The sequence below is a fragment of the Urocitellus parryii genome, chromosome 8 (genome assembly GCF_045843805.1).
Source record: "Urocitellus parryii isolate mUroPar1 chromosome 8, mUroPar1.hap1, whole genome shotgun sequence".
Taxonomy (NCBI): Eukaryota; Metazoa; Chordata; class Mammalia; order Rodentia; family Sciuridae; genus Urocitellus; species Urocitellus parryii.
In genome coordinates, this window is record NC_135538.1 from 149,704,883 (window position 1) to 149,729,748 (window position 24,866).

General features: G+C 40.6%; 1 protein-coding gene across 4 annotated transcripts in view; it reads left to right on the plus strand.

Annotated features, from left to right (window-relative positions):
• Positions 1-24,866, plus strand: part of Cdkal1 (CDKAL1 threonylcarbamoyladenosine tRNA methylthiotransferase) — a 594,700-nt gene that overhangs the window by 410,324 nt on the left and 159,510 nt on the right. For all 4 annotated transcript variants that reach the window (XM_077801468.1, XM_077801469.1, XM_077801470.1 and 1 more), the window contains one exon: positions 24,193-24,373. In XM_077801468.1, coding sequence (XP_077657594.1) covers positions 24,193-24,373 — 181 coding nt within the window. The remainder of the gene's footprint in view (positions 1-24,192; positions 24,374-24,866) is intronic.

Below are 24,866 nucleotides of genomic sequence, written 5' to 3' on the forward strand. Positions count from 1 at the left end.
TGATTGATTGTATGTCCTCCTCTGAGAAGTGTCTGTTCAGGTCCTTGGCCCATTTGTTGATTGGGTTATTTATTGTCTTTTTGTCTAATTTTTTGAGTTCTTTGTATACTCTGGATATTAGGGCTCTATCTGAAGTTTGCAGATGACATGATTCTATACCTAGCAGACCCAAAAGGGTCTACAAAGAAACTATTAGAGCTAATAAATGAATTCAGCAAAGTGGCAGGATATAAAAATCAACACGCATAAATCAAAGGCATTCCTGTATATCAGCGACAAATCCTCTGAAATGGAAATGAGGACAACTACTCCATTCACAATATCCTCAAAAAAAAAAAAATACTTGGGAATTAACCTAACAAAAGAGGTGAAAGACTTATACAATGAAAACTACAGAACCCTAAAGAGAGATATGGAAGAAGATCTTAGAAGATGGAAAAATATACCCTGTTCATGGATAGGCCGAACTAACATCATCAAAATGGCGATATTACCAAAAGTTCTCTATAAGTTCAATGCAATGCCAATCAAAATCCCAACGGCATTTCTTGTAGAAATAGATAAAGCAATCATGAAATTCATATGGAAAAATAAAAGACCCAGAATAGCAAAAACAATGCTAAGCAGGAAGTGTGAATCAGGCGGTATAGCCATACCAGACTTCAAACTATACTACAGAGCAATAGTAACAAAAACAGCATGGTACTGGTACCAAAACAGGCAGGTGGACCAATGGTACAGAATAGAGGACACAGAAACCAATCCACAAAACTACAACTATCTTATATTTGATAAAGGGGCTAAAAGCATGCAATGGAGGAAGGATAGCATCTTCAACAAATGGTGCTGGGAAAACTGGAAATCCATTTGCAACAAAATGAAACTGAATCCCTTTCTCTCGCCATGCACAAAAGTTAACTCAAAATGGATCAAGGAGCTTGATATCAAATCAGAGACACGGCGTCTGATAGAAGAAAAAGTTGGCTATGATCTATATACTGTGGGGTCGGGCTCCAAATTCCTCAATAGGACACCCATAGTGTAAGAGTTAACAACTAGAATTAACAAATGGGACTTACTCAAACTAAAAAGTTTTTTCTCAGCAAAAGAAACAATAAGAGAGGTTAACAGGGAGCCTACATCCTGGGAACAAATCTTTACTCAGCAGGCTTTTTTGGTTAAAAAAAAAAAAAATTGAACACATACTTTTTTTTACACACACAAACCCATCAGTATATGTATGTATACTGATGGGTTTGTATGTGTAAAAAACTGTATGTATGTATTTATACATATATATTTTAAAGATGGAAAACACATTTGTATTGATAAAATTGAAAATATTAATATGATTTTTTAAAATATAGGTCTGCTATTAAGAATGGGATTGCTTTGTTTGGGATAACATTTTACTCAATGCAGTTAAAAGTTTAATATTCCCTATCAGCAAAATCAGTTGTTAATATTGATTTTTCAGTGCTGATAAATAATGAGGTTTTATGTATTTCACCTTTGAAAATGTCTCTTAACACAGATGCATGCTGCCAAATGTTAGTATCAATTTGTGATCAAAGCATATCATTATTTGAACTAAGCATATTTATCAACTGAAAGGCATTTATAGAATTCTACTAGATTCTTCTATTTGTTCTACATTAGATCAGTCACTTTCAATTGAAAATAGATGTAAGCTTCTCTCAGTGGTACAGTTCAATGGATTTTTAAATATGGACATTTCCTTTGCATTTGCATTGAGATCTGAAATATGCTATAAGTGAGCTCAGAAAATATCTGCAACAATTTTTTGTGGGAATGGAGAATACATTTTACTTTGTTGTCATTGTAAATGTATAATGAAGCTTGATATCGCTTGTGAATTTAACACTAGTTGTTAAAATGACTTTACTGTAATATACATTTAGCATGAATGCAAAATTTATTTTAGGTTTAATTTCTTAAGAAACATTAAGTCTGTAGCAAAAACTAACTTACAAGTGATTCTTAATAATGGTTTTAGGCAGTTCTCTACCTGAGGAAAAAATTCAGTCTTGGTCATGAGCAAAAAAAAAAAAAAAAAAAAAAAAGTCCTATAAAGTGTACTAGTACTAAATCATCAAACTACTGTGTAGCGGGATGAGTTAAGATAGTCTTTTTTTTTTTTTAAACAAAAGTTTACAGAACTGATGAAAGTTATTCTGAGAATGAAATGTACTTTCGACGTAATAATATATGATATTTGAATATTTTACAAAATACCTGCTGAGGAATAATACAAAGGCTTATATTTCACAAACTTTGTAATTCGTTCATCTAAACCTTTTTGTGTTTCATGTATTTTTTAGCCACCATCAGTTGTAGCACATCATAGCAGATTCCACGTCAGATTGTAATGAATTAGTGTTCTTTCAACTGCTTTGAAAATCTTCTCTGTAGTTGTTCCATGAAAATTGTTTGAACAGGCAAATTTTACTCATTTCCATTTAGACATAGACTTTACAAATAGCAATTTAGCAGTATTAGTGACATTAGTCAATTCGTCAAATCGTCAAAGCCAAGTAAAACCACTCAAAATAATTGCTTCTTTTTGAATTGATTGCTGATGTTCGTTCCAGTGTCCTGAACTCAGTGCATGTAGCACATTTAAAGGATGGTAGGGAAGGAGGTGATGCCAGGGGAGTCAGATGGTGCTGGGCCTTTCTGCTTGGGTTCACAACGCCTGCCTGAAGTTACAGCTTCCAGGACGTTGGTTTGGGGATTTTTAAAGTTTGTTTGCTTTGCCTCACTAACAGTTCTTTAATGGGGGAAAAAATCTAAAGGGGAAGCTCCATATATAAGGATTAAATCTGAAGCTGTTTTTGTTGAGTAAGGAAACAGGAGGCCTGTGACACCACGTCTCTACAGGGCCCTTCAAGCTCTTTCCCTTTCCTGCAGAATGAGCTGAAAACCAGTGTTTCAGCCCTAAACATAAATAGGAGGGGACACATGATGTGTGTTGTTTGAGCAGAGTACCTTTGCATTATGGGAGGAGAGGAAGGGTGCTGATTTGATCCTCCCTCTTGTGTTAGACAAAGAGCAGGTGTTTTTGAGCATCATTTCATTCACTCTTCATGGTAATTGGGTATTTCACTTTTATAAAATGAGGAAAGGAAAATTTAAGGGTTTGTTTTTAAGTTCTATCACTTACAGTTGCTAACTCTCTGTACAATGCCATCCAGTAGAACTTTGCACAGGGATGGAAATATTCTACGTCGATGCTGTCAAATATGGTATACTGGCTGTTGGACACCTGAAAGGTATCTAGGACAACTGAGGAACTGAAACGTAAACTTTGTTTTCAGCTCACTTTAATTTGGATAGCCTCATGTAGTTAGCTCCTATTGTGTTAGACAGTTCAGCTCTAGTTAATGGCCTTGTTCAAACTGGTTCATTCTCCAATAGTTCATCCTTAGTTTATTAATTGCTTTGAAGGCTTATTATGCAATTTACATTTACCTTAAAATATGAAATGTATTACATTAATATTTAATTTCAACTATCCCAGATAAAAAATTGAGAGTCACATCTCAGTAGATATTATTTATGGAAAATGATTTTTCTTCCTTATAAAGGAACTTTGAAGTCTTCCATTGACTTACTAGTGTATGAAACACCTCTTCTGTGCCAGGCACTGAGCTCTGGACCCTGGGAATTTGTGGCATGTGAGACAGACATGGTCACTGTCCTCAAGGGACTTGAGTCTTAGTGGGGGAAATAAAACAAGTAATAATTAATTGTGATAGAACATTAGAAAATACAGAGGGTTTAGCTGCTTGAAAGAAGCACAGAGTAAAGTTTAAATTCAAGGATGTTCTAGAAGAAAGCTCGTTGAGGTCTGAATAGAGCAGAAGCTAGTCCAGTCAAATAGACTCAGAAGAGCAGTAAGAGAAAGTGCTATATGTGTGGAGGCCCAGGCAGAAAGCCTGGGGTCTGAAGAAGGGAAAGGAAGTTCAGTGGGCAGAGCTGTGCAAGGTCTGGTGCCCCTGGGACCCACTCTGTGGGGTCCAGCCTCCTGTGCACCCAGCAGCACAGAGAGAGCATGGAGTGGCTGGGGCTGGAAGGGAAAAATCAGCACAGCACATAAACCCAGAAGATAGTTAGGGTTTTAATTAAAAATCTCTACAGCGATATTCCTGTGTTACTACAATTCCTTGGTTAATTAATTCAAGCTTCACAGAAATTTCTGAGTATCAGTAAAAGTAGAGCATAAATCTACATCTTAAGAGACTAGATATGCTCTGCAAATGTTGATTTTCTTCTTGCGTTTCAGAGATCCCCTTGTTGGACACATCTGAAACTCCTTTGTCATGGCCATCCCTTTTTTCTCAAACTGCCCTTACAGAGCACAGTACCATAAAGGTGAATTTGAAAGATGGTCAATCTAAAGAGCTCTTCCTTGTTTTATATTTAACCCTTACTTTTCTCACCTATGATTAAAGAAAATATTATCTGGTATATCCAGCAGTAGTAATAGCATGATTTAGCAATGAATATTCAGGAATTAGTAGTGTACATTTATCCTCACATTCAGCCTCTCAGTTGAGAGCTGAGTCTTCTGAAGGGGCTTATACATGTCTCATGTAAGTGGCATGAGCTTAGTCCATGTTGATGACGTGGCTACCCCCAATTTCACTCAGCAGTTGGTTTTCTTGTTCTTACACTGTTAATCTCAGGAGAATCGGCAGCCATTGAGAGAATCCAGCATGGAATGATCACTTTATAGAACAGAAAGGACAGATAGAGGTCGGATACTTTTATATCTGTATATTTTTGTATGTTTAGTTTCTTGCTAAACATTAATGTACTTTGTGGTTCCAAAAGGATTTGATCAATTTTAACTTTTGAAAGGATATCTTAAAAATATGATTTCTGAACAATACTACATTCTGAATGAGTTAGTGTTAGGCAAAAAAAGAGAGATAATGCAAAAATGTGGTTGAAACATGGAGGACTGAACCATATAAACCAATGTCAGTCAGAAGACACGCTGTGTAATTTTCTCTTTTGATGTCTGCTACTCCATTTTTTTCTGTTCATGCATGACAGTTTTAATGTCTGACATGAGGAGTTGTAAAAAATTAGTATAGCTTCAGTGGCTGATTTTGTGCAGCAAACATTAAGTCAGTTCCCATGAACATCCCCCGGTGCAACCCTTAATAAATGCAGACTTTATTTTTAGTAATGACCTTTCGTAATGTGAGCCTTGATCCGTTGAGATGCTGTTCACTTTTGATGCATCTCCAAATCCCTTTTTTTATGCATTTTAAATCAACACACGCTTGCTCTGAATTTATGCATGTGGATAGACGGAGATGTAATTTAAACACATCTGTTCAAATATGCATTTCAGATCAACGTGGTGCCGGTTCTCATAATACGATGGAGTTTTTGACGGGTATTATATCCCTAAAGTACACAGCAGATGGTATTTATTAGAGAATGAATAGAAATGAAGTTTAAGGATGTTGAGCTTTTTGTCTTAAGTCACTCATTTTTCAGTCATAAAACAATAATGGTCTAAAGGCCTGAGTCCCCATGATAAACCTGAGTGTGCCCTGTTCTCTGTGAGATGAATGTCAGTCAAGTTGGGATCCATCCGATGCTGTTTTTGTTGAGTAGTCAACGTCACTGTGAAAAGTGAGATGAGAACGAGGTGGAATACATAATAAGCTATTAACAGTTCCTTGCTTGCTCCAGTTAATATTTCATGTCATGTGAATTATAGATGCAGGTGGCTCCAGTAGCCTCACCATCAATGCTTATTTGCTTGAGGACGACGTCAACAAATCGTTTTAGGTACATTAAACCATCTTATGCTTTGGATCATTGTTTCAGTTTCCAAAGTAATATTTCTTTATTAATCTTCAAAACTAGCCTTTCTTTCCTCAAATGCTTGTACTGGGAAGATGTGACATCATCTATCCGTAAGATGTGACCTGGAGTTAATGTACAGAAATTCATTACTTTTCAGATTCACCAGTTTCTATCACAGGTTGTACCTAAACAACTGTCGTTTCAGTAAATGTAGAAGAATGTGACAGGTACCTAATTTCTAGCACCCCTCTGAAGCCTCGTGCCCTCACGTACCTTCATGCCCTCACCTGCGGGTGAGGAGCTGCAGAGAGGGCAGCGCCCATGTGATGGTAGACCTCCAAGGGACTCCAGGGATGGCCACAGGGTTTGCAGAGCTGGAGCAGCTGGCTCTTAGCTCTCACTACCTTCTCCAGATTTTGTAACACTGGGAACCAGTGCCAACGAGCTGATCAAGAATAACAACCAAATCTCTGCCTGCCTACCTTTCTCCTGCATTTGATAGGAAGCTGTGTTCTCATGTCTGCAATCAGTTGCAAGTAAACCAGGCTGAGATGACTTGGAAGCTATTATTGACTTCTGTACACACCACCACAAATAAGTCTTTTTCTCATAGATTTAGACAGAGTGCGAAAGGAATGTGATGATTTGTTAGGTAACCTGCAGTTATGTTAGGCAGTAATAGAAAACATTTTAAAATATTTGAAATAATATAATTGCTTTGCACGGAGAACACGTACATGAATAAAAGATGTTAGCAGGTGTCCTGCCGGTATGGAATCTCACGCTGTTGTATTTATTGGGAATATGCACACCATCAGCAGATTTGAATTTGTAAAAAGTAATCGAAACAGAAGGTTTGAATAAAAAACTCAAGCTTAAAATCATGTAACGTGGCGCTGGGATTGTGGCTCAGCGGTAGAGTGCTCGCCTAGCACGGGCGGGACCTGGGTTCGATCCTCAGCACCACATAAAATTAAAGGCATTGTGTTGTGTCCATCTGTATCTAACGCCTTTAAACAATTTCCAATTTTATACAAATTTGTGTATCAAATTTCTATGTGGGGTTTTTTATCACTGATAGTTATAAAAATGATATTTGTTTTTCTTGTTTCAGTTTTTTCTTAAGGTTTCTTACCATTTAGCATAGAAATACTTAGCACATTTGGTATTGGATCATTTGATGAAAGTTTTTGGTAGCATTTTTAATTTTTGACACATAGGAACTTGATGTTCAGTTTTATCTCTGGGCTACCATATTTGTGGATAGTTGCAAAATCACATTATTATAGTTAAATTTCCTTTCTGTTTTGTGGTCATCAGTAAAGTCGATTTTGAGAAATTATATTGAAACAGTGTTAGCTTCTTATATTTCCTTTTCAAATCTTTAATGTGGAACTTAATTTTGAAGCATGTAATCCAAGAGTAGAGGGGGTTTGGTGTGCATTTTGAACCTGGTAAATAAAATAATGCTCAACTAGAAAGCTCTGAGCTTCCTGGTGAAAGTATTTTCCTTATTCCCCGTCCCCCTTCTTCTGCAGTATTTTTCTCTCTCCAGTTTTTTCCACTCCCAGGGAACATTTCGAGTCGAAGTGTCCCGGTCTTAATCCATTCTGAGACTGCGGTGGCTTCTTCTTCCCTCATTAAATCCAGCCACACACTCATCTGCCCTCTGGCTTATCTTAGGACTTCATGCCTCTTTCCAGCCTCCCTGCCCCCACCACACCTCCCCTCTGCTTCTCTTCGGGCACTTCTTCAGCAGCCCTGGGCCTCCAGCCCTGGGAGATGAACCCTGGCTGTCACCTGTCTCCCGTCTCTCCGCACTGGGTAGGTATGTGGGCTAATGGCCTCCTTCTCTTTTGGGTCACTTCCAGGACTGGAACCCTGGCGTTGTCTGGCTTCCCTGCATCACTGTGTCCACCTCTTCCCACCACCTCCTGCCCACACCCAGCCTTCGCCCCAGTCCATCACACTTCCAGGGGTTGTGCTCGGTTGGAAAGTTCTCTCCAGAATCTTCTCCCTGATGCCCAGCTGTGAAAACCTTGCTCCTCCCAAAACCTGTGGTGCCAGCCTTCAGCTGCTCCTCTTGATGCTGCTTCTGTCCTTAGCTGGAGCCCAGGGCTCCTGTCTGTGTGCACCAGGCCCATGGTGGCGGGGCTTGGTGGGTTTTACCTGAATGCCCTCGTCATGCTTCTCTTGCTCAGAGTGTTCGCTCCTGCCTGTCCCTGGGCCACTCAGTCCTGTGGCACGTGTCTGATGAGCGTGTGGATTGTGGATAGTCCAGATTGAGATGTGCCATAGGTATAAATGACATGTCAGATTTCAAGTCTCTCTCTCTCTCTCTCTCTCTCTCTCTCTCTCTCTCTCTCTCTATATATATATATATATATATATATATATATATATATAAACATTTCCCATTAGTTTTTATATTGACTACATGTCAAAATGATATCGTATACATGTTGGCTTAAGAAGGTATTGATTTCACCTCTCTCTTATTGTGACTATTGAAAAACTTTGAATCGAATGCATCTCTTGTATTTTTATAGGACGTGGGCATCTGTGCCACCTGTCTCTGCCCTGTCCTCCTCAGCTGCTCAAATCTGAACTAGCACACCGCTGTCACACAAGCCTCTTGCATCTCTGCCTCCTGCACACTGTGTCGTGTGGTCTGTTTTCTAAAGCTCTCACTTACACATGATGACTTGAGTTATATTTATTTACCGGGAGGTCGCACAGTCCTGAGCGATGAGCTCATCATCTGGAACCACACTGCTAAATTCAGATCACACCACTGATATTTACTAACTTTGTGACCTGGGGGATGTCATGTAAGCTCTCTGAGCTTCAACAAAAAAAAAATATTTTAAAAAAAAAATAGAGATAATAGAATACCCACCATGTTGAGGATTAAATGAGTATGTGTGCAAAGCATTTAAACAGGCCCTGGCCCAGGGACGGTGCTGGGCCAGCAGAGGTGAAACCTAATGATGGGTCAGTCCACTGCTCTGGATTAGCTGGGTGGTGGCTGTAGGCAGCTGGGGTGTGCCTGGAGGAGGTGGGTATCACCCCCCTCCTGGGGGTGTGACTCTGGGCAGTTGAGCTCTCTGCTTCTTCCTCGTCTAGGGCCCACAGCTATGAAGTCTGCCATCTATGGACTGAGACCTCTGTTGAGCCCCAAATGAACTTCTTCTCCTCTGATTGTTCTCATCAGGTCTTTGGTCCCAGTGATGAAAAAGCTGACAGACACTTGGTCAGCCCACCATCTTTACACCAAGGCGTCTCCCTGGAGACCTTTCCGCTTGGCCTGTGGCCAGCAGCCTTGGGTGCATTCACACCCTTGCTGTGTGTATACACTGGTGGTCACAGGCAAAACGTTGGTCTCAGATCATAAACCAAAAGTTGTCTGTGCGTGCAAAAATTAATACCAGCATATTAATTATGTTCTAATTAATCTTCATAAATTGTACTAAATAATAAAATCATTAATTATTATTTTAAATGAGTTGCGAGGACTATTAGCCTTTTTTTCCTCTCATGGTACTGGAGATGGAACCTAGGGCCCCACACATTCTAGCCTCTACCTCTGGCCCCCCCAGCCTGAATCAGCAGTGTTGAGAGGCAGGAGTTAGTGTTCAACTTCTGATTCCTCCTTGCAAAACTTTGCCTTTCTGAACCTCTGCAAAGTAAACATATCACCTGCTTTTATAGGGTGGTTTTCATGTTTTAGTCTCATACTTAATTTGTGCTGCTTACAAAATAACCTGAGACTAGGTAATTCAGACACAATAGTAATTTATTTCTCATGGTTCCAGGGATTAACAAGTTCAAGGTCAAGGCACTGCAGGTTGGGGTCTAGTGAAATTGAATTTCTCACAGGTGAAGCCATCTAGGTGTTCCCATGTGGCAGAAGAGACAGCAGCAGAGATGGCTCCCTTCAACGGGGGTCCCTTAACCAGTGCTGACCCTCAGGACCTTGCCCCCTCCCGAAGCTGAAGGCACACCTCTGAATGCTGTAGCACTGGAGACTGAATTTCAGCATGAGTTTTGGAAGGGACGCCGTGATGCCACCTGTTTTGCTGATGGAGACAGTGTAGAGAAAGGGCCATTTGTGAGTGACCCTTCCAGGGCCTCAGTGGCCATGCTGACTCTAGTCACATGATTGACAGGTGCTTTGGTTTGTGCGTCTGTCTTCGAGACCACTGGAGTTTCCTAAATGTTCCTTAAGTTTCTCTGCCAAGAACCATGGCATTTTTATTTGGGACATGCAGTAAAGTGTTAAACATTAACAGGATTTTTTGTGTTCTTGCTGAGCCAGGGGTGAGTTCTGCCTACTAATGGCCCTCGTCACACAGGGTTCCGTCTTTCCCTTGTTTCAGCACCACTGAAAACGAGCCTGTTGGCGTCTGATCTTTCACTTTGTGTTGGCTGTTGGCACAGGAGTGGGCTCTGTGGAGAGGTGTTCTGTACTTCTCCTCCTTGCCTTCAATGATAAATGTGTGGGTAAAGCATCAGGAGCCAGAGGTCCAAATCCCAGAGCAGCTCTGCTGTACAGTGGCTCTGACCCCCAGGAGGAGGGACCTTCTCCCAGTGCCCTTGCTCTGCAACACTAGAGGAACCTGTGATGAAGGAGGTAGCATGTGAAGATAGCGTTAAGTGGGTTTTTATTTAGCAGTGGTGGGTTGTCAGCCAGCTCTCCTGCATCTAGCAAGGGTCTCAAAGGCACTGTACAGAGGCACCTGATGGTCACTGTTTCAGGGAAAGGAGGCGTTTTGGAACAATGTGTCCAGCACTAGTCAGTATCCACAGCTCTCCATCAGGGGAGGCGGCTCATCACTTCAGATCGCCGACTCACTAAATGGACAGTGAGGACTCGGATCCAGAATCTACCTTTAATGTTGTGTGATCTTAGGTAGGTAACTTAACCTCTCTGTGCTTCTGCCACATCTATAAATTGAGGAAAAATTTTCCAGTGTGATTGACTTCTCTGGGGATTAACAAGCCACGATATGAGCAGCACTTAACAGAGCACCTGGCAGAGTAAGCACTCAAGCAGCATTCGCCGACTCACCTGTTCTCCTAGGTTCAGGAAGTGCCCTGTCAGTGTGCTAGTGCATCTGTGTGCCGAGGCTGTGCTGTTCCCTCACGAAGCCTGGGGTCGTTGTAGTCCCTGATGCTGCCTGAGAGTGGCTTTGTTCTTGGTTTGGGATCTGCTCCCACCAGCATGGCTGCTGACAAGGAGTGTGGGAAGCAGGCAGCCACCCCGAGCAGCTGGGTGGCGGGAAGCAAGTGGGGTGCACGGGAGCTGGGGAGGGCATGCAGGTCAGCGAAGCCCATCTTGGGCAGCGCCGGGTGGCTGTGTGGCCGTAGGAGCTGGAACAATGGCAGCCGACAGGCACCCAGGAAGCCGTGTCCTGAAGCGTCCCAGGCCCTTGACATCAAGCCACAGTGCCTGATGAACAGGCGCGTCATGGGCGTTCCGAGGGGGAGGGCTCTGGGCCACCTGCTGTCTCTGTGGCAACAGCCATCCTGGTGGATGCTCAGACTGAGGGCCGCCGGAGAACGTGTCTTCCGCTTAGTGAATGAATTTGGGGTCACCGTCTTGAAGCAGAGTTGAGCAGCAGTGACCTGGAGTCTCAGACGCCCCACAGCTCTTGCCCAGCTCCCCAGTCTCTAGGGGTACCTGCTCCCCCACGTTTTAACTGAACTCTGCACATGAACTCATGCATTTAATGTAAGCATCAGCTCGGCCTCGCCGTTCTCATTATGTATAGATATAGAACTTTAAGGTGCAAGAACACTCAATACACTTTTTAAAAATGTTCACTTAGAAAGTGATGCCGCCATCGTAAGCAGCTTGGTCATCTCGTGTTTCTCCAGTAATGTCTGTCCAGACTTTCCCCCAGAAGAACCTCGTTGTGTATAAAGCCCTGTGAAGTCCGCCTGCCTCCTCTGCTGCAGTTTAACTTCCAGGCCTTAGACTGTTCATGTTGACATTAGTCACAACAAAGACTAATCACTATAACCACTAAGTAGGCACACAGACTTGCTTCACTGGGTGCGTGGATTCAGTTCCCCGCCCTTCCCGGCTCCCCCTGCACGTCGCCCCAGTTCTGGTTGCACCTCTGCTCAGCTCAGCTTCCTGGGGGGTTGCTGCCTCGTTGCCACAGTGGACATGAGTGTGGTTCAGTCTTGTCCACCAGGGGCGTGGAGCTCCTCAAGCTTGAGACAAGGAACGAAGGGGAGAAGCACCCCCTTGGATCCTCATGGGATGTCGCAGAAGTAACAAGGGAACGGGGAGGAAGTAAGGTGCCCGGGGAAAGTCCATCAGAGCTGGGCCCCAGGTGCATAGTCCAGAAAGGTGCTGAGATGTGTCTCAGGAGGTCACTCAGAAAGCAGGTACTAGAGAGCCATGTGTGCCACTGCCCCTCAAATTCACCCTGCAAGGTCCCTGGGAGCATATGTCCAAGATCAGAGTCCTGGACCAGGTCGGTTGGAGGCTAGGCAGACGGCCCGTGTTTCTGGCTCTGTGGGCCATGTGGTCTCTGTGGCAACTGTCACATCCACTCAGCTCTCACTTGGAACTGCAGTAAAGAGCATGTAAATGAATGGGCAAGGCGTGTCCCAAAAAAGTTTATGTATAAAATAGACATCAGTTAGACTTGGCATAGGAGCTCTAGTTTACCAGCCTCTGACCTGATCAGCGTCAACTGAATTAAAAAGCAAAGTGAGTTCAACTAATAAGTAATAAAGAAAGTAATGATGAAGCATTCTGTATTAGATTTAGAGAATTTTTCATTTCTATCACTCAGGTGTAACATCTCATCTCTCCTTATGTGTGTGCAAACGTGCAACACTTATTCCCATTTGTATGTGTCTACCAGTAGCAGTGTAATGGTACCCTACAGATTGTACTTTAGAATGGCACATGACTTGCAGTACAGTGTCTCCAGGTGCCAGTTCTGGACGACAACACACCATTACAAGTGATGATGTGGCCGGGCGCAGGGCAAGGGCCCAGAACCCCAGACACTGAGGAGGCTGAGGCAGGAAGGTTGCAGGTTGAGGCCAGCCTTAGCAACTTGGCAAGGCCCCATCTCAAAAGATAGAAAGTGCTGGAGTGCATCTCAGTGGTAGAGCACCCCTGGGTTCAATCCCCAATTTAAAAAAAAAAAAAAAGTAATAATTGGCCCAATTTCTTCCTACCAGTAAACTGGAGACTAGGACCAACTGCATTGTCTTTATAATTTTATAAATTATTTCTTCCTAAGTCCTGATGGTTAGTCATTTTCCATTTACGCTTTCCAGAATGAGAGCTATGCTTTGGATTTAAGTCTCTCAAATTTCAATAAGTGGTTTTTTTTAAAGTTTAATTTTAAAAGATTTAAGAAACTTGCCCAACTCTGTAGTTTTGTGCCCTGTCCTGATATTCGTTTAATTGGTTCTGCTAATGTGAATGCCCTTTCAAATATGAAAAAATAAAGCAAGAGGGAAAAGTTGATTATTTCTGTAATTGGATTTTCTCTTGAATAAAATGATTTCACCCACTTTATCTTTCTGACTTCAGGGCTGGGGGCGGGGACCAGTTTCCTTTCATATAGTCGGCAGAGGCGGAAGCGGAGCTAGTCTGTTCCAGGGTATCAGAACGGCGACCTGGTTTTGGTTGTAATTAATTACTGATGCTGAATGTACACCGGCCCCTGCTTTCATTCCCAAATGTAAATTTCCACTGTGGGCAAAATAATTCCATCCAGGAAGAATTCTAATTACTTTAGTAATTATCATCTTATCTCCAAATGGAATTCAGACATTTGCTGCCGTTTATGAATGTTAGAAATGTTTCATTTCCTTTTCACCTTGAATAACAGAAAAATACACATCACTGAATCCGGCCTCATTGAACCTTATAATTCACGTTACCATAGAAACGGGAAAACTCATATAAGAATTGTGTTAACAGTACCGCAGACAGTAAATACCTTCACTTTAACCAGCAGTGCCATAAAAATGATTTTAATAACAGATGTGTAAAAATTCCGTGAAATTTAATCTGGCTCCTTTTAAATATTGTAACAGTGTTACGCAGTGTGCTTACTTTTAATTTTTAAAGCAGTATCTTTGGTCTTCTGTAAGTCTTTGTGCTTATTTTATTCCAAAATATTTGCTGTGGAACACAAGCATGATGTTACAGGATGAAAAACTTACTTAACACAGTATGTATTTAGTTTTTAGTTAACAGCGATGATTCATTTGGGTTTTGCTTGAAGCCAGCTGTATGTTTTGGATTTATACGAGGCTTGGAAATGTCATGGGTGACACGAGATGCAGTGGCATCACATCTTTGGGTTGTCCCTACCTGCCCCCTTATTTTTTGCCTCTGTTTTTTTTTCTGAGTTTGGGAAACAATTTCCCCATATACTTGATAAGTTTTTGCTACAGGAATTTAATAGTTTTGTTGTTTTGTCACTTTTAATCCTGATCTCTCAGTATCCAGACATTTATGAAACGTTACCAGACCCTTGCTGATTTTTTTTCCCCGTATATTTCTTCCTTCACTCCTGTCGCACATATTCCCTTCTTTCTTCAAAAAAGTAAAATTCTACCAAATTTAGCCAAATGACTCACCTAGATTATTTTGGTTTATTATAAGTTGAATTGTTACTTTTAATAACAAGGAATAATTAGGGCTGGGTTTGTGGCTCAGTGGTAGAGAGCTGGTCCAGCACGTGTGAAGCACTGGGTTCAATCCTCAGCACCACATAAAAATAATAAAATAAACGTATCATGTTCAACTACAACTAAAAATTTTGGAAAGGGAATAATTAAAAACTACCAAATTTTCGTCAGGGAGAGGTCTTTGAAAGTCTACTTTTAATTATAAACATCATGACAATATGTTAATTACTCGGTAGCATGCAGGTTTTGCCTATATTTGAAAACAGTTTCTTTCAACAAGTAGATTTAAACTTCTGTACAGGGCAGAAATTGCTGGAGGTGTTCTGTGAGATATGTCACACTTGATATATATTAACAGGAATACATTTATAGTCCTATTGTTTTCAGTTTCCAGACAAATCAGGTTGAGGCTTTGTTTTGTGAATGTCTTTTTATTATTATCTTCCTCTTTGAAACTTTATCCTAGGAGAATGTGGAGTGTGTCGGTGGGCCTCACTGAAGTGGCAGGAGTTCAGCATCAGTGAGTTTGATGGTCTTAATCAGGGTGTCGTCAGTAAGAGAAACTGCTGTTTGCTAACAGAGAATGTTAATATAGGAAATGGGCTAGAGAGACATTAGAAAGCTAGAAAACGCCAGTTTTCATCTCTTAGAGTCACATAATAAATGGCAGGAGGGTGCCTCATTTTACATTTGTGATCTTCTCTTAGGTTAACTGTATGAAGATGATCATTTCTACTCAGATTACTCAGACACTTTACCTTCTATGTTAATGAAATCTGTGTGTTTTTGTTTCTAAGTCAAAGATTTCCTAGTATCCTGCAGTTCATTTTTCTTACATTTTTTGGTTGATCCAAAAGCATTACAGAAATGTTTACTAATTGTATTTGAGTCACAGAAGCCTTTAAGATTCAAAAGAAAACTATGAACACTTTCTCCATAAAAGTATATGTACGTTTCTATGTGTAATTTTGGGGGGCCCAGACACCAAGAAAATGAACCTTAGAGTGAAATTTTTAAAAAGAGCAGTGTTGGCAATGCCCTTGTTTATTTTGCATGCCCGAGGTTGGTACTTGTTACAAGTACGGCTGTCGGAATTATATTCTGTACATCCACAGGTCCTTCCATGAGCTTGTAGTAGGAGCGTGATTCCGTGTCCTTCAGCAGTGAGTGGCATACTTGGAAGGACAGAGGGATGGGTGGATGGACGATGCATGAACTGATGGATGGGAAAATACTCCTGCATTGCAACTTCTCAAAACAAAATATTGTGTAGAACTGCTGCTTTAGCTGATTACTTTTTAAATGAAAATTTGCCTGAGTTTAGATCATCTTTAGTTTTTAACTTCTATTGATCTGTTTTTACTAGTGCAGTCAGTTTTATCATAATTCACTTTCATAAACAGAAAAAAAAATGCAAAGTATGATTCTTCATTAGATATTGGAGGACTTGGTCAGGTTTCGCTTCAGCCAGAATGTTGCTCAGATCTAGAGCATTTTAAAAATTTCTTGACACATAAACCAGCTCACCAAATGTCAGTGTCTTCCAATTTTAGTGAATATTGTTTGTGGTAAGAAAATCAAACTTGTTATATAAGCTCTCTGTAAGTATGTTTTATATTCTGATTATATACCCCTTCTATAAATTCTTTTCTGTTTTGAACTGAAGGGTCCTTTTATTTTTTATTTTGAGGCAGAGTCTAAGTTGCCCAAGCTGGCCTAGAACTTGCCATCCTTCTGCCTCAGTCTCCTGAGTAGCTGGACTGACAGGTGTGCACCACCACACTGGCATCCTTCTATATAATTTCCTAATACGGAGCTGTGGCACCAGGTCACAAGGCACGTGAACAGAAACATGAGCCGTATGTGTGCTGGCAGGGGAGAGCCTAGGTTGGGGAGACGTTCCCACTCATCAAGCAGCAGGTCAGTGTAGGTATTCCTGTCTGTGGATGGCTCAGAAAGAGGAGGAAGCAGTAGTGTCCGAGGAAGGCAACTGAGACCCAGGAAGATGTGCACCCAGGGTACCAGGCAAATTAGCACCAGGTGTCTTCCTCACCTGAGCCTCAGGAGGAGGATAACGGCACATCCCTTCTTAGACTGTTGTGAGGGTCAACTGAGTGCAAGACACACAGGACAGCAGCCAGCACCCAGCAGGTGTGATTGGATGGCCACTTGCTCTCCCATTCTGCTGTCATATGTACCTAATTAGAATGAATGAATGAATAAAAGAATCAATGACCTTAGGAAGAATAAGTTCAGCCAGTAGCCATCTTGGGGTTGCATCACCTGGTATTCACAGGGCCAGTAGAGAGCCGGCCCAGACTAGGTGAGAAGGTTTGGGTAGGAATTCCAGTCCCACCAGCAGTACTCAGGGTGACCTTTTACAATTCACTTGACTTTGATGGACCTTGATTACCTTCTTTTTAAATGCAATTCCAAATATACCAGCTGGCAGTACTGTATTTCAGCAAATTGATATATAAGTATTGTTACTAATAATGGTTTTGTTTTCTGTTAATTTATGATCCCCTAGTGCTCATAGAGCATCAAAGCAGGGAGCACATCAGTGAGTCAGGTGAAAAGGAAGATGGCTGTGGATGGGGACTGAAAACTTCAGAATGGGTCCCTCCTCCACACCCCAGCTTGTCTGTGACTATCGGTAATTTACTTTTCTGAATCTTAGTTATCTAAGGTTATTATGGTCATGTCTCGTGGAGACTGAAATAGAATCTACCTCACAAGAAGGTGGTATTAAAGAAGGTATAAGTTGTTAGCGTATTGCCTGACTCTTAGTATTTCTGTAATAAATGGTACTTGGTAGCATCTCTGACCTAGTTACAGTAATGTAGCAGATACAGTTCTGCACTGTGTGGTCGGCCCCATATTGAACAATGTATTAATTAAGCTTCTCTATGAATGCCTTTAACTATACCTATTTTATGGAAGAGAAAACTGAAGCATATTAAGGCTGAATAGTGTGCAGGAAGTTCGGGTGGAAGGTCTTACTTACCTGAGGGAAGGTTTTACTACCAGCCCTGTTAAGGGATCAGGAATGGACTCCAAGCCACCTAGCCTATTTTTTTTTTTTTTTTTTTTTTTTTTTGGTCTGAGTGACTCATGGCTTTTTAACGTTTATTATAATGTTTTGATGCTTTTTCTGTTTTTAGCCCCAGTTGTTTAAGAATTTTTTTCATAAAATCATGAAAAAATTTAGAACTGCTGAAAAAGTTCCTAGGTTGATGTGAAAATGTTGCATTGTTTCTCAGATTTCCTCTGTCAGTGAACTGCTTGATTAGTGTCACATGATAGTATTTGGTAAATAGGTCCAAGTTTTCTTCCAAGTTATTGCTGATTTCTGGCTCTGAACGTAATTCCTTGCAGCCTTAGCCTGGCCTTTCAGCATCCTTACCTTCAGTCCCTCTCTGTCCACATTTAATTGACTATACCCATCAAAAGTTCAAGTCCTGAGACCTGTTAGAAGAACATATTATGGAGGATTCCTGCTTTCCGTGTCTTCAGAAAGTCTGCCTCCCACACAAATGTTTGACAGATTTGTTGTTGGTCTCACCTAGACAGCATCAGACATTCGCCCAGTGTTGAGCAGAGAGTGTGAAGGTTCGTAGTAAATGCATTTATGGTGCAGCTACCAACAGGATCTGGTTTTGATGATTGTTCCACAGTGCTTCTTGATGCTGTGTTATTTAATCCTTCTTTGGCGCCAAGTCTCGGGCAGCCTTGACTGGCTTCTGTCTCCTACAAGGTATGCCATTTCTGGAGTTTCAGAGGAGTGGAGTAATAGGTAGCCCTTTTGTCCACCTTCATCTCCTGTTTTTGAGACCATCTGGGCTGGTGCAGGCTCCACCGGTGGCTCTTTTACTTGAAGCACCTTTTCACTGTGTGTGCACGCCACATCTTGTTTTCCTTTGCACAGCCGACACACACTTGGACTGTTTCCAGGTTGGGCCTGTTAGGAAGAATCCCACCCTGAAAATCCACGTGCAGAGCGGGGCATGGCCGTAGGTTTTCATTTCTCTTTGTGTTTAACTCTTTAAGAACTGCCCCAGTGTTTTCTAAGGTGACCACATCAGGTCACCTTCCTGCCCAGGATGGATTGGGTTCAGTTCCTCTGCATGTGCACCGACTTCTCAGCCCTTTTTGAAGAGCCTTGTGTTGTGTGTGGCCTTTGACAGGCGTGGTGCCCTCGCCTGGCGACTGGTGGCTCTTTAAGACTTTTGTGGAGAACCCTTGGTCACAGGCCTTTCCCCATGTGGGACTGTATTCCTCATCCTGTCAGTGAGCCGAAGAGATCTGAATGAATCCCGGGAATAAGTCTTTTCATGAAATAAAAGATTGAGGAATATTGTCTCCTAATCTGTGGCTTGTCTTTTCAGTTTTTAGTGTTTTCTTATAAAGAGATTTATCAGTTTATCTAGCTTTTCTTTCTTTCTTTTTGCAATTGGTGTTACAGCTAAGAAATCTTTTCCTAACCTGAGACCACAAAGATTTTCTCCCTCACTTCCTCCTACAAGTTAAATAATTCTAGCTCCTACATTTGGGTCTGTGATACCTAATGTATTAGGTAAGGGCCTAGTAAGTTTGGGGCTGTGCATGTGGCACCCAGTTCTAGCATCATATTAACAAGAGCACTGTGTTCCTTTCCCTCATTGAGTTGCTTTGGCACTTTTGTTGAAAACTGCTGCCACATTGTATTGGTATTTATTAAAATTTATAATAAATATTTACATCGGATTCATTCATTATACCAATTAAAAAAAATGTTTTCACTCTTCTGAAGTTCTTTGCCTTTCTATATAAATTTTGGAACCAGCTTGTCAACTTGTGTAGAAAAACATGCTGGTGTTTTGATAGCAGCTGCATTGAATCTATAAACCAGTTTTAAAGAGATTTCAATCTTCCACTCAGTGAGAATGCTCTATTTTTCTTTTTGATTTCTCTCTGCAAATTTTAAGAAAAATTTCTTTCATTTGTAGCATACAGCACTTTTACTTCTCAAATTTATTCAGAGGTTTAGTTCTTCTGTGGTTTTCTTGACTTCATTTTCAGATGGATCATTCCTGAGATATAAAAATTCAGCTGAGTTTTGCGTGTTGGCCTCGTCCTCTGCCTCTCAACTCTCTCATTCTGGAAGGTCACTGGGTTCCTTAGAGTCTCTGAGCATGAGCTCATGCCACCTGCCCTGGGGGCACATGCCTTCATCCCCCCCCCCCCACCTCTGTGCTGACACGCCCAGTGGTCGGTTGGGTTGACGAAGGAGAACGGAGATGCTCTGGCCATCGCCAGTCCTCCTGGAAACGCTCTGGGTCTCTCACATATAAGTGTAGGGGCTGCGGGTGCCATGGATGTCTGCTGGGTCGTGGGAGTTTTCCGAATCTCTTAGACTCCCAGGAGGCCTTTTAAAGTCCTTGAGTATGGTTCATCACATTGAGGGTATTTGCCTGCGTCAGACCAGCCTTGTTTGTTAAATGGGTCATGGCATACAGTCCTCCTTCGCTGTCGCTGAGTCTGTTTGCTAATACTGTTAAGAATCCCTGATCCTGCTCTGAGGGAGTCTGGTCTAGAATCACTGCTCATCTTGGGTTCCCATAGCAGGGTAACGCTGGACTCATAAATGGGTTCTTTTTCCCGTCTCTCTTAATAGTTTCTGTAGTCAATTTTACTGTCTCTTAAATGTTTAATAGCATTCACCCTAAAGCCACCTGAGTCTGCCTTGTTTTGTCTCAGTGACAAGATGGTAAATCACAAATTCGATTTTGTAATAGTATAATCAGATTTTCTGTTTTTTTTTTTTTCTGGAGCCCATTTTATAGCCTAATTTTTCAAAGAATTTGCCCAATTCTTCTGAATTGTGAATGGGTTGACATAGTTGTTATGATACACTGAATGTTTTCTTAATGTTGGTGGCATCTGTGGTGACATCCTCTCCTTCATGCCTGATGTGGTCATCTGTGTGATCCTCCTTCTCAGCTCAGCTAGTACCTTAGTAAGTTATTGAAGTTTTCTTTACAAAAATACAACTTTTGCTTTTATTGATTTTTTTCCCTGCTGTTTTCATTGATTTCTTCTCTTACCTTTATTTTTTCATCTCTGTTTTACCTGGAGTTAGGTTTGCTCCTCTTTATTAGCTTCTTGAGACAAAAGCTTAGATTATTGACTATACCTTAAATTATTGACTATACCTTTCTACCAGTTCTATGAATTTCTAAAAAGTGCATTAACTGCATACCACATATTTAGATATATTTTCAACTCTACTCAGTTCAAGATATTGTGTTCCCTGTCTACCTCTAGTTTACTTTTATGAAAAGTTTTGAATAATTGTCCTGAAATAAATCTTGGCAGGACTCAAAAAGATGTCTTTTAATTATGTTTTAGTTATGCCTAATAATTTTGATGGCTCTGATTTCTGGCTTTGGAGATAAGTAGCTTTGCATTGGTCCTACTTTTTTTCACATGGAATTCAGAGCTCATAATTTATTGATTTAAAGTAGCATCGCCTTTTTCATGTTTTTGCCAGTAAAACAACAAATTGCAAATGGAAGTCTTGAGATGAATTAAAGTACCTTTTAAGTAGTATTTTAGGTGTTCAAAGTGTGTACATTTACATATTTTTATTCTAGGCAAAATAATAAACTCTTGAAACATTTAAGGATTCTTTAATACCAGCCTAGAGCTTGCAAATAGTACGTCCTCCCTTTATGTGTTCCTGATAGATTTTCCTACCTGAGCATATCACTACTTCCAATAAGGTCAGGTGCATAATTGTAATCTTTCTTATTCCATTCCAAGTTATTTAACAAACCAATTTTGCCAGTATAATGTAAGATAGAAAAAAGAATGGGTCAAAATTTCCCTGTTACTTAAACTAATTGAACATTTTTATCTCTATCTTTCAGAATTATTCTCTGAAACTACTATGAAAACATGAATATAGAAAGTTTAAAAAAAATTTGAAACATAAACTAATGATCTCATACATTGCACTCATAGCTTCAGTAAATTTGTGGAAATGATAATTTTAAAAATTTGACTGTTTTGAAAATTCATAGCATCTTAAGCACAGTGTTTATCCAGAATTAGCACGTTGCATATTTGGATTAATATTCTGTTTTACACTCCTTATGATTTCTTCTTTGCTACTTAAATCATGTGATATTGTTAGAATTTGCTCCACTTCAAATTTCTGTGATTTTCCCATACATAGGAGAATTATTTCCTACGTAAATTAACAGTATGAGATTTGCGTTCCTGAGGGGCCAAATGATTTTCAAGAGTGTAAGTAGCATCATTTGCATATATAAAATTAATGTCTAGATAGATGAGCCTCACCTCACGCTATTGTGTAGCCTTCACTTTCAAAACATGGTCCAAGAAATTAGCTTATCTTGTTTAGTGGATGGGACCCTAGGCCTTGCGTTTGTTTTAGGGGGGATTTGTTTTTGTTTTACTGCCATGTGTTTTCTTTTTAAATAAAAACTTGCTGATATAAATCTAAAAAAGAAATTAACTTATGTTCTTATATACTTTGAAACCAATTAAACTGCTTCTGCTCTAAAATATTGACTAGAATAAGTCATTACATCATGCCAACCCCTCCCTCCTGAGTCATTGGCCCACTTTCTGTGTCAGTTATCAAATACCTGGGTGAACAGAACATCCCCTCTGTTAACATATGACTCCACTGGGCCCCGAGGCCAGAGTCAGCAGGTGTTGCTTAATGCTACCAGCTCGGCTGGGCAGGATCAAGGAGGACAGAGGAAATCAGGACTCAGGATGGGGCTTTCCTGCGGGAATACCCTGCGCCCTGTTGCCAAGTTCATTCCAATTCATAGGCTGGGACAATGACCAATTGTCTCTGTCTCTGCAGTCTTTCACTGGCATTCTTTTTCTTCTAATTCCCCAGGGGAGACGGGCTTCTCTGTCATTATCTGCTGGGATCTGTTACTTCTATTCTTAGTTGTGAATTTCTTTTGATTAGGTGTAGTTAAAAGGCAAGTGGAAGTCTGGCTAATTGAATATTATTTATGTAACTTTCCTGTTCCACATGCTTCAGTTAGTCCAGAGAAGTGGGCTTTTTATTGCACCTTACTGTAGAAAGCATATGATTTTATGCCTTTTTAAAATGCAGTTTTGATAATTGCCCTTTAAAGAAGAAAAATGCATTTATATCAGTAAAATTTAAAAAAATTTTCTATTGCTACAGAGAAAAGTTCTAGTCTTTGGAATTTGTCTTACTAATTAAAGTTTGGCCAAATTAATAGCTAGATGAGACAAAGCAGAAATCAGAAGTGAAATATTTCCTAAATAAATTTCTCATGCTTCTTTGAGGGTGCAAATTGTGGAAAACTGTTGTTCTTATGATGGTGCCTGTATGAAGAACTTAGTGATTTGACTTTCCTCCCTGAAACATCCCTATTCTCTCTTCTGCCCCCAAACTGTTGAAATCATCTCTATAGAATTATATTTATATGATAGGAAATCTGATATGGGTTTTTATTGTGTGATTTGAAATGGTTTTTTCTTCTTGTTCATGGATTCAGAATAATGTTAAATTTTTGAACTCTTTTAAAACGTTTTTTATTCAAAAGTTTAATGTTAAGTTGTCGCTGTTGAAGTACGAGAGGACTTTGTAGCATACTTTGGAGAAACTGGCCCACAGAGAAATGACCTGGAGACCCTCCCATTGGGCCTGTGATAGACAAAGGCAGCCTGCTACCCAGTCACTCTGGGATAGAAAGCTCTTAATGCTTTGCCCTTATAAATGAAGGGAGAGCAGAAGTCACTGTCCTCTCATAGGATGTCTCAAACCATGAGGGAGACCCAGGACCAGCACCTGGAGGACAAAGGGACTGACTGCTGGCGTGAGTCAGTGCTTTTTTATTTTTTTTTTTCAGTTACAGTTGAAAGAGTTGCTTAAGTAAATCTTCCAGAAAATAGAACAATAGCTAAAACATGAAAAATAAGAACAAACTGAGGACCAATCCTAAAGTCTCAACATTCAAAAATGTGGAGTCCTTAGGAAAGAAAAATTACAGAAGAAATTAAATAAGATAGTTTCCTAGACTGAAAGAATGATTACGCTGGGCCTTACCTTGTGTGAAAGTTTAGAGACCTAAAATCATGAAATTTTAAAACATTGAAAATTTGTAACCTGAAAGTCTACAAAGAGAGGATTGTGGAGCACCTATAAGAAGTGTGTGGGGCCTCATCGGTCTCTCTCCTGCTACCCTCTTTGGAAAAGTACCCAGTTCTGTGTGAATGGACCAAAGTGAAGCTAAGGAAGACCAACCACAGCATGTCTCTCCGATAATCTGAGGTTACATTCTCAGTCCTAAACTCTGCGCCAATTTTTAAAAATTGAACAACTTCCTCAAGTGTTCCACGGCAACCAGTGGTTGTTTCCTTTATTGGTAGAACCGTAGTCAGGTGTGTGCACAAGCCTTTATTCCCCTGGACTCTCACGGCAGGAAGATCCCAAATTTGAGATCGGCCTCAACATTTTAATATTTAGGACTTTTAAAACTGATTTGCAGATTTCCTTTTCATAAAATGTGAAGAATAATGTTGTGGGTTTTTTTAACCTGTCAGAGAAATGGAATAATTAGGGCTTGCCGTGTCAACCTCTTACTCTCTTGCCTTGTTATTTTCTAGAGTTCCTGGAATAACTATTGCTACAGATATCATCTGTGGTTTTCCTGGAGAAACAGATGAGGATTTTCAAGAAACGGTGAAGCTGGTTGAAGAGTACAAATTTCCAAGCCTCTTTATTAACCAGTTTTACCCAAGACCCGGAACTCCTGCTGCAAAACTGGAGCAGGTGCCAGCACAAGTGGTAAGATAGTTTTCTCTTAAGGCATTAGTTGGTGCCAATGCAATGCAACTGTCTTGCTCACCCAAGGGCCCTGGCTCATGGGGTAACCCTTGAGTTTCAATTGAGAATCCCAAATTGGAATCAGGCAGAGGGTAGGGGGAAGAACCACAGAAGAGTCAAATGACCTTCGGTGACTAAAGATGGCTAAATGTCACCTTTTTCTTCGTTTGAGGAGAGAGGCTTAAATATCATCCTGAAAAAAAAATTAACTATTATGCAGTATCTGCCTGCATGTATGAGATGGTTGGATGTTTCAAAATTAGGCAGCATTTAAATATTTAAATATCTGTGTGTGAGAGCATGAGTTGCAGTAGCCTAGCAGGCCCCAGGTTCCATCCCCATTAACACACACACACACACACACACACACACACTCACAGACACACACACACATCTGTGAGCAAGTAAGATTTTGTATTTCCCTGCTACTTAAAAGACTCTTTTCATAATTTAT